The sequence below is a fragment of the Gadus chalcogrammus genome, chromosome 18 (genome assembly GCF_026213295.1).
Source record: "Gadus chalcogrammus isolate NIFS_2021 chromosome 18, NIFS_Gcha_1.0, whole genome shotgun sequence".
Lineage (NCBI taxonomy): Eukaryota > Metazoa > Chordata > Actinopteri > Gadiformes > Gadidae > Gadus > Gadus chalcogrammus.
The window spans coordinates 16,391,162-16,401,874 of record NC_079429.1 but is presented as its reverse complement, the minus strand read 5'-3'; the positions used below and the strand labels follow the sequence as shown (position 1 = coordinate 16,401,874).

General features: G+C 41.6%; 1 protein-coding gene across 5 annotated transcripts in view; it reads right to left on the bottom strand.

The window, feature by feature from the left end:
- The window catches only part of atrnl1b (attractin-like 1b), an 86,925-nt gene that overhangs the window by 19,286 nt on the left and 56,926 nt on the right, over positions 1 to 10,713 (bottom strand). For 2 of the 5 annotated variants that reach the window (XM_056577371.1, XM_056577372.1), the window contains exons 26-27: positions 6,724 to 6,802; positions 4,765 to 4,806 (exon numbers count right to left, since the gene is read on the bottom strand). In XM_056577371.1, the coding sequence (XP_056433346.1) occupies positions 4,765 to 4,806; positions 6,724 to 6,802 (121 nt within the window). The remainder of the gene's footprint in view (positions 1 to 4,764; positions 4,807 to 6,723; positions 6,803 to 10,713) is intronic. The other 3 variants (XM_056577374.1, XM_056577375.1, XM_056577373.1) reach the window with 2 other exon arrangements.

The window sequence follows — 10,713 nt, the reverse complement described above, 5'->3', positions numbered from 1 at the left end:
GCATGGCCTCGTTCGCCTCTCCGGCCCGGGCCCAGGTCAGCATCAGCATTCTGACTGCAGTGGTGATCAATACCCTTAAACTGTACGAAGTAATCAGCACCATTTCATGTTAGGAACGCCTTGTTGTGACATGCAAAACAACATGGGAGAGCTTTGAACACTGTGCTCCATGAAGTGCATCCATCCAGCCCTCCGACACTCAAACCAATGATCTGCTGTAAAACGTGCACCCCCCCCCCCCCCCCCCCCCCAACACTTGACAAATCCCCTACTAAATAAAAGCCTGCCTTGCATTGGCAGTTGCTAATGTGCTGTAATACAATGCTGTCAGAATAATCCACATTGTCCCATTACCACTGTACCTCAGCAGGACGTATAGCTTACACACAGCCTACGGCAAGAGAACAATGGTGCAGTAGCTGCCCACCTCAAGGGGTGATACCTTAATGTATGTGGAGCGAGGCCTTTTATACCCATAGCCTGGATAAGGAGCAGGAATGAAGACATCCTAATGTTAAAACGCTGAAGGCGGCTGCAGCTCTGAGGCTGCAGACCTTAGCACCAATTGCCTTGTTTAAACACAGCTAACCATGCCATTATCCGGTTCAGAACACAGCGAATATGCTATCACTGTGTCTAAATACAGCTTGAATTCTAGCATCTTGTTTAAACACTGCTTACGTGCTATTATCTTGTTTAAAACAGAGCTACTATGAAATCAGTGTGTTTAAATACAGCTCGTATTTGAGCGTCTTGTTTAAACACCGGTAACATGCTAATATCTTGTTTAGAACACAGCTAATTTGCTATCAGTGTGTTTGAATGCAGCTCGTATTGTAGCATCTTGATTTAAAACAAAGCTCATATGCTTACAGTTTGTTCAAACGCTATTAATATGCCAACATCTCATTTAAAAACACTGCTTCTGTGCTAAAAGCGTCATGATTATTGGTCAGTCCATGGTGGCACGGTTAGGGTAATTCCATAATTAGGTCAGAAATGTAGCACAACTCAACACAATCACACTACATGTCCATATGGTGGTTGAAAGTTAACTCAGCGCAAACAAAGCGCAAACAAAGTCAATACAATTCATGTGTTATGCAAAAACACAAACAAAAATAGTACACAATGGACATCGACCCATGGATAGCCTTGTTTGTTTAAAACAATCTAATTTTAGAACTTCACATCCAGTTTCATAAACACTCTTTTTTGCATGTACTCTGAACTTGAGCTCACAGTGTGCCACATCACATTCAGCAAAGTCTCGTTAAGTGCAGGAAATTGTCCTCATCTACGCTTGGTGTAAGGGTGAGTGTGGGACTGAATTAGCATAATGTATGCCCAGAAACGTCGATGTAAGGATAATTCCTACCCCATTTCTGTTTAAGAGCCATTCATGGAGAAAGTTAAAAGGCACCTGCGGAGCTTCAAGTTCTCCTTTAGGAACTCAACAAGGAGAAGATGTAACATTTAGCATCGTCATTTGGGGCGTAAGAGCCTCTTCCCAGGCAAGGGAGCGGGAACAAATAAAAGGCAGCCAATATGGGGCCTGCTGACGAAGCATTCATTTTAAAATAGTTTCCAAAAGATGGCTTGGCAAGGCAAAGCGCCCGATGTGTCCATGTCGTTTGAGGGCTTGATAGTGATACTGCAAGCCACTAATATGAATCATGTCATATTTAATAAGGAGATGTGCTTGCAGGACAGTTTGGGTAAGTGCACAGAGCACAGCGCCCCAAGGACTGGTCAGTGCGCATGCACACACACACACACACACACACACACACACACACACACACACACACACACACACACACACACACACACACACACACACACACACACACACACACACACACACACACACACACACACACACATTATATAGCTCTTATTCTTATGATACTATTTTGATTCTTGTTCCATAATGTGAAATGTAGCCCAACTGTGAAATCCGACGTGTGTAATATCAAGTCATCATTATACATCCTTAGTCAAAGCCACTTAATAGCAATAGTTTGGCCAAACAAAGTTGTTTTTCTTTGCTTTGGCCCACTGCACGTGACTCATGCCAAAAGTCGAGACCGCTTGTCAATTTTATGCGTCTCAAAACATACCAGGATTTTCGGTGAATAGGGGAAGTGCTAAAACACTTGTGTGTCCTTGCATAAGGCCTACTGTGGCAGCTATAGAACAAATATTTGCGCACACCAGCAGAGGCACTTAATTAAAACATACCAGTGCCATGAGATGTATGGTTCTTGATAACGTTAGTTAATCAAGAACGCTTCACCATTCGCTATTTTTAGCTTTAAAAATGATAATAGAAAACTGTATTGTAATATGATGGCCCTTGATTGGCTTTCCAGCGTATAGAACCATGAATTCAATTATGCTAATTATTCAGAGAGCGAGCAAGCAAGAGAGAAAGAGAGATCTTTGATAGTGTATGAGTGAGATCGCAAAATGAGAGCAAGTGGGGGTAAAAAATGAATTCATTCCTTAGCTTTTCTCAGCCCCACTGGAGAAACAGAGATCAGAGACTGGAGGGAAGGCTGAAGTCAATATCAAAACAGTCAATGTGGAAATGTAACCACCAAGGTCGTTGGCGTCTCCTCTTTAGGTACCAAGATTTATATTTTGAACTACCTTAAGGGGCGGTGTGTAGAATTGAATGGCTTCTCGTGGAATGGGCTCAAAAATGGAATATTAAAAGAAATAAAAATTTGTTTGAATTAGTTTATAATCCCATGAAAAATTCCCGTTGGGTCCTTTAAGCCCAAAGGAAATCTCAAATTAAATTGTTTTTAACACGTAGTAAACAATGTAAATATGTACTCGCGTGGCACTTTAAGCATTTGAGCCATTCAAGACAAGGCTGATAAATAAACATGTATGAACAACATACATTCATTTATTCGTTGTATTTGGGCGTTCTGGAGGCTGAAGGGGGATGGAAGGAGGAGGGAAACCTGAACCACACAAGGCAGCAGCTGTGTGCAGAATATCAATGCTGCAGCGACATTCTCCGTTTGGACTCATCCTCACGTTGGCTGCTTGTTCGCTGGCCGGGGCGTGCTCTGGGCCGTGCTACATATGGCCTTAATTTAGCTTTGTTAAACCGCAATTAGAAGGCCTGGATATAATCCCATCCTGGGATTATTAAGATCATCACAGGAGGGGAAGCGGCTCTCTGGGAAGTTCGATACAGGTATTGATTCGCTATAAATATTGATCACTCGGGTCATTGGGTTGGCTTGAATGAAGGGCTGGGGAGTTTGGCATGATATATTACCCTGCCGCTCGGAAGGGAGGGGTATCATTTCTTGGAATCACTCCATGGGTACAAAATTAGAATAATATTTTAAACAGCGCATCTGATAAGGTCATTATATTGACCTACCTGGTTATTTAATGTACTATTAAAATTATTGACCTCGTATGTCAATACCTTTAAGTTAATATATTTTTAAATCCTAATTGATTTTGGTGACAAAAACCCGGGATTTTCCTTTATTCTAATGCAGCAGATAACTATTGTTCGCCCAGTCATGGTTGAATGTGCGACCGAGTCACCTGAAATACATAAGGTCATAGTAAGTCAACGTGTTTGTAGCAATTGAGTGACGCACAGCCTCTCCATGTGGAAGTGGAGGGATCAATTGGAGGGTTAAAATAGGGTTATGGGATGAATCAAGTGGATGGTTAAAGACAGGGATAGGGATAGATGGGCTCCCAGTTACAAACCAGCCCAATCCTGATTGTAGTCTACGCTGGTGTTTTGTATTCATTTTCACTTATTTTTCCAACGCGTTTTCCATCTTATTATCCTCATTCCTTCCTAGTGCCAATCATATTTTTTAGGGGTGTGCCAAAAAATCGATTCATATAAGAACCGCTATTCTCATTTACTACGATTCAGAGTCGATATAAAATGGCCCAAAATGGATTTAATTTCATAATCTTTCTTTTTTTTTCATAACTTTTTTTTCTTAAAGCTACCGAGACATTAATGTTTTGTGCAACAGTTGTGTTGCACATGATATTTTTGGTACTGCAACATTCCTGTGAAATGAAAATGCATCTTGTTGAACTGTACCATTTTTATTATACAGAAGCACTTTATTTTTGTTCCAACTTATTTTATAGCTAGCTTCTTAGAGTAGCAGTTGTGGTCCACAGTGGAAAAGGCACTTTCCTTAGAATTAAAAAGGCAGCATGTTTAACTGCACTATTTTTTTTATAGAGACTTTGATTTTTGTCACTTAAGCAATTTGTCATATTGCTTTTATGCAACAGTTGCAACAATTCCATCTAAGCATGGATAAATGTTTAAAACTTAATAAATGTGAAAACGACACTTTAATGTCTAAATTTTTCATTCTGTCTTGCAAAGCAGACTGGAGCAGATCACGAGGATCCTTTGCACACCTATAGATTGAAGCAGAAATCATTATGAATCAAATCGTTTTGAATCGAAAATCGATTTTGAATCTAATCGTAGCCCCAAAAATCGGAATCGAATCTTGAGATAGTAAAAGATTCCCACCCCTAATATTTTTCTTATTCAGTTTTATAACACACATGCAACACATTGCAGATAAAGCATAAGCAGACGTCACGGAAAAATGCTTGGATTAAAGATTGCTTTGAAAAAAGGGGGCAGGATAGTTAAGTGGGTGAAGGCGTTATATTCCAAAGACGAAAGGGGGCTTGGAGAAACTTTAAAAAGTCAGTGGCCAGCATAAGGCAGTTTACCTGCAGGCGTCGCCGAGCGAGATACCTCACCCCTTCTTGCTCCTGAATGATGTAAGGAAGGAAACTTATTGTAAGCTGCTTTGGATGAAAGCACCTGCAGAATGACACAATAGCCTTGGTGAATGGCATATCAGTTTCTAAGGGTTTTAGCCACTAATGTCAATCTCACATTAATTAATTTGATTGATTCAATCGACCAAAACCAAGGGTTTTTAAGAAATTAGGGTTTCCTGTGTAATGACTTTAATTCACTGGAGGGCTGATTCCATTCTCTGATGAAGAAAATCGGACTGAGCAATTTACAGATGACGGTTACTACGAAACAGAATAACAGTGACGTGATGAGGCAAGCTCTTTGCATGAACAGTACCAAACGATAAAGTCATATTTATAGCTCTTCAAAACCAGATGAAGACAGTAGAGTAGTAAAAGTAGTGGAAGCTTATTGCCATAAAAGTCATCTGCAATAGTTGGCAATGCGGTTGTTCCACGAAGCCACATCTTCAGAAAAGGATCTCCAATTTGTCCAAACAACAGCGTGGTTGACTACCAGCGTGGATTCAGACGCTCTCCGCGCGGCACACACACACTACCATTACTCAGAACGCAAGTTGAGAAAATTTCCTGTCTTCACAAATAACGTGTGGCGAGTACAATGCCGCCATATTGCGCGAGAATCTCATGAATACTAAGTCTCTCCAAAAGAAAGCTCAGACAACAGCCACAGAGCTCAATTCCAATTTCCTCTCCCCGACGTCCTGTGAGGCAGATCTCGCATCCGGACTTTAGAGCAGGCGAATGACGAGAATCGACAAGCAGGCAAACACACACTGGGATGCTGGTCTTAGGCTGGCCATGCAAGACAAACACCATCGGCTCGCTTACAGAGCCAGCCTCACTAACACTCATTTTGCTTTGTTGTTAAGATGAGTGAGTCGAATGTGGAGTTTATGAATATGCAGTCATCCAAAAAAGTGAAGTGCAACAACTTTCCAGAAGGGAAACCCACAATCAGCTATCAGACTTTGGCACTTAAATGCCAGAATGCTTTTTACCTGCTGAGGAACTGAGACAAATTACAGAAGATAGGAAAATGAAAAAAAAAAAAACAGGACCTCCATATCTTGCGTTCATGGGGGCTGGGTGTTTCTGTGTGTCTGTATAGGAGGGGTTCAATCATCTTTAGCTCCAGAAGATAAGTACGCGCACGCTATCTTGGTACCTCTTGAGCAAAAGTTCTTCAATAACCGAGCAACCAGTCATTGTTATGATTATATATTAATTATTGTGAGAAAGCACCAAGATTGGAGCTTGGAATGTGAGTGACATCATGTGAAGCCTCCTATTGGATACAGTGTGGACATAATGTGAGGGGGAACAGGAGGAAAGACCCCTCCTATGTATTCCTTCTCGAGGTTGTGTTCTTTGGGTCTGAGCGAGTGGTTCCCTTGACCCTGATCAGGATCTAGAGCAGCGCTCTGAGACTTTAGCTGGACAACTAGTTTACCATCAAGACCTTTTATGGACCACCTCATATGCAGACGGTAAAAAACTTAAAGCGGTTCCTTCGATTATCTATAAAAAAAAAAGTAATCAAAGTCTCTCCAACCCGCTGTTCTTTCAAATCTGCACTCAAAACATACATTTTTACACTAGCCTTCCCCACCTAACTCCCACCTTATTCTTCATGTTTAACCTCTGTTTTTCTTTTATTCCTAGTCTGTCTTATATAGTTTTGATAGGGCAATATGTAAAGCGTCTTAGAGTACCATATTAAGCACTATATAAATTTCATTTATTATTATTATAATGGTAACTAATACTTTTCCCAAGGACCCAGTGGGGGATCCACCACCAGTGGGCCAGTGGACCAGTCTGACTGGTCCAAGGTGGGCAGAGGACTGTGATAAAGGGCTTGATAAAGGAAGGGAGGCATAGTGAGGAGGGTTAGAGACCTACCTCTCTTCGTCTCGACGCCCAGCAGGTCTGCTTGATCTTCCACACCACAGCCGCCACCAGCAGCAGAGACAGAAAGCAGCTGGGGATTGAACCAAAGGAAAAGAATACTGTAAGGTGATGCTAAATTGCAATCATGGCAGACCAACAAACACACACATCTTCAAGTGATATTAGTATTTCTTTTTTTTTTATTTCTTTTTTTTTTTTTAACAAAACAAAAGACAGCAACAACAATAGAAATACAGTACATAACGATGGAACAAATAGTTCTTCATCTATTCATTCACACAGATTTTTCACTGGTGGATATGTACGTTATTTCACTGCAAAGCAAATCACATCTTATGACGACACACAATTTTTCACAGTACCTCAAGCATTTTTCAGTCTTTAGATTTGGTGTGAAGGTAATTCTCTCCATACATTGAGGGTAAGTAATGATATTAGTATTTCTTGTCCGGTTTATTAACTGGTAACAGGAGCCATATGGACCAGCCGAACATGAGGTTGGTGTTTACCAGTAGTGGCGCATGTCGGACAGCCTGAGGCCGTAGTTCTTAATAGTCACACATAAGCACACTATCTGGATGCTCTGTCGGATCATTAAAAGTACACTGATTAAAAATGTATGTTTTACAATACTAAAATACATTTAATATTTAAGCATATTACCAGTAAACAGCCCAGCAGATAAATGAGCTCCTTTAATAAATGTGACAGTTAAAATCAATATGCAAGATGTTCATCCGTATATTGACTGTTATGGCAAGATTGTTTAGCAACTGCAATGCTGTATTTATGCTTTACACAGGGCCCTGAAATGTTCCTTTTTTTTTACTATCCGTTTTTGATTTGAGCAACTGTTCAATAACTAGGGACTTGAGCACAACTGGTGAAATACCTAAAGATAACTTCCTTTGTTGCATTCTGTGTGCATTCCTCCACTAGAGTTAAACAGGTCCATTAAAAGCCCAGTACTCAATGTGTGTCTGTCAGGTGACAGTTGTGACAGTACAATTAAGAAAAAAGGAAACCAGTTCAAACAAACAAGCAAATTTGCAGAAACCAACAGCCGTTTTCCCGTCGTCCATCTCCTTTTAAACTGTATCTCAGATCTTGGACAGGAACCCCTGCGGTGTGATCTGACAACTCTGTCATCGTTGTGTAGATTGGGTTCTGTGTTTTGCTAGCCCGTACTCCGCTAGCGATAGCACCCCCCAGCTGTTAGGGACAGCCCTGGGCAACATACCGGTTCCATCCGGTTTGGATTTGTTGCTGCGACCACTGATTTGTCAGTTATGTTCTATACTGTACATATTAATTTTAGTGTTGCTTCTGTTGCCTTAATGTTAAATTGTGGATAGGTGTATGTTCTGTGTTTTATATTTTAGGTTCCGTTTGTGTTCATTAGAGGTTAGCTTTTCTGCTTTTTTCGGCTAGCTATTCTGATAATTCAGTTTATATGTACTATATCCACTGTAACTTATAGTTTATTAGTTGTGTTCAGTGGACATCAGGTTTTCAATTTCTATTTATTATGATTGTGTAGGTTGTTGAGATTATGATGTGAAGAAGTAGACCAATAAATTCAGTAATATACTAAATTCATGAACAATCTCCAACAAAAGTGGGAGAGGGATCATTATGGGGAATATATTATAATCAGGGGTTTTTCTAGAAAAAATTCACAAGGGGGAAAACATCAATGGCGAGGGAGCAAAGCGACCTTCAATGGAGCCTTCAATCGCTCCTTCAATGGAGCCGATCTCGCTTCCGCCATCTCTCTTAGGTTCCTGACAGTAAAACGACGTGATCTTCTTCTGCCCCAGACAATCCTTGCTTTTCTTCTCCCCGCGGCACGACATTTTAAAAACACTGTAAACTAAGTCACCAAACGCTATATTTTCTTTCTTCTCAGACACTCTCAGATTCACTGAACTGATCAATTTGGTTCGGGAGAAGAGATAAAAGCCCGCCTACACTGTAAACTGATTGGTTGACTTACCGATCCAGGCCAATCAGGAGGCGCCTGAGGCTCACGTGCACACTGCCTCATGCACAGTTTCTAGATCCCTCTCTGTTGTGCTGCGCGCTCGCTACACAGATGCGAACGCGGTTAGGAGCACGTCTGTCTCCTGTGCGCGGTCTTGCTCGCTCGCTCTCCATCTAACCCTCCACTTTTTTTTTTTTTTTTTTTTTCTTTTTTTTTTTTTTTTCGATTTTCGACAAGGAGGCGCTGGGTTGAAACAAGGAGGCGCAGCGCCCCTCTTTCCCGGTTTAGATTAACCCCTGATAATAATTATATAGAATATACTTGGTCAGGGTAATATCGTTGGTATGGAATGGTTTAAAAAATATGTAACTCTAATGCTTTTTAAAGAATTGAACAAATGGTTTGTGCAGATTAGGCAATATAAAAGGGAAGGTTTTTATTTAATTGTATTTTATTCCTGAAAAATAAATTCCCTGGTGAAGTATTCTCTGCTTATCTAAACGCACTGTAGCAATGCCTGCATAGGCTGGTGCATTGTGTGTGTGTGTGTGTGTGTGTGTGTGTGTGTGTGTGTGTGTGTGTGTGTGTGTGTGTGTGTGTGTGTGTGTGTGTGTGTGTGTGTGTGTGTGTGTGTGTACATTTAAAGTAATAATGGCTTTTGTCTAAAATCAGAAGGGATTGGGTTTCCACTAAGTGCTTCAACTTTAAAACCTATTACCCTGTCCCAGTACTGTGTAAAGTCACCGGTACCGTGCATTCATGTATCAGTACTGTGCCTTCTGTCGCCGGTACCACAGTATACTATAATACAGTTGTAATGCTAAAATTACTGCGGTCAAATATGCAGCCTGGCTTAACTCGTGCCGAGATGTGTTGATACTAATAACAGTTATTTGCATCGGGAAATGAAAAACGTTTTTTTCCCCGCGTCGCAGCAGGGCTATGGGAGGGAGATCTATTCAGATGGGCGGTGATTTGACCACGGCTGCCGGGTTGAGCCCGTAGAAAATAAGAGACTGCAGGAGATGGACGTCTGCTGCAGGCAAGGCCTGTCATTTAACACCAATAGTTAGGAGGTTATTCCGGCAGGCTACGGGAGCGTTTGGACAAAAACACACACACAGACACACACACGCGATTATGCCAACTGCTCGGTGTACATTTGCACGAAATCATGTAGCTGCATATTTCCCCGGCCAGTTTTGTTTGGGTCAGACAGGGTATCTGATCTTCGCGGCGTTGAGTTTCTGCAACACCATGATCCTTATAAAGGAACTCAATCTGATATTTGATGAGCCACAGTCGGTCAGAGGCACAATGGAGCACGCAGTGCTTTTATCCCCTAGAAAAGGACCAACTCTCACCTGTTCTCGCTCAAACACACACTTAGTTGAAGAGATTTGATTATACTGTCAAATAAAATACCTTTAAAGGTTGCATTTTTTCTAGATTTGGTGAAAACGTATTAGAAACGCCAGCGGGGAATGAACTAACAAGGTAAGGAAATGTACATTTCCATCCCATGTCTTCTTTAAATGCAATTTGCCACCCCTGCGAGTGGGAATCCCCATCAGGATGCGGGGATGGTCTCCCTTATCCCCCCGTTCCTCAAGGGAAGATTAGCCATCCCAGGGTGGACTCCTGCATATCTGCTGCATCGCTAGAATAAACTTTCCCTCCACTCTTAAAATCCAGGTGGGATCGCACAAACCCCTATCGAGGAACATCTGGTTGAATAATCTCACTGGGCGCTTTCTTGCCGTGGATCAGAGAGGATAAGCAGAGTATTGTCCCGGGCAGCGGACGATACGGCTCGCTGAAACGCGACCTGGGAGCAGTTTAACTTTAGCAGGGAAGGTATTGGCAAAGTTCTGCAGGGTTTGACAAAGTATGGTGTGCACCGCTCCATGCAGATTGAGAAAACCCTGCTAAGTTATCAATCGATTGGAGCCAATCGATCAAATAGTATAATTGAAAATCTGTTCAAGAGGCAAGAG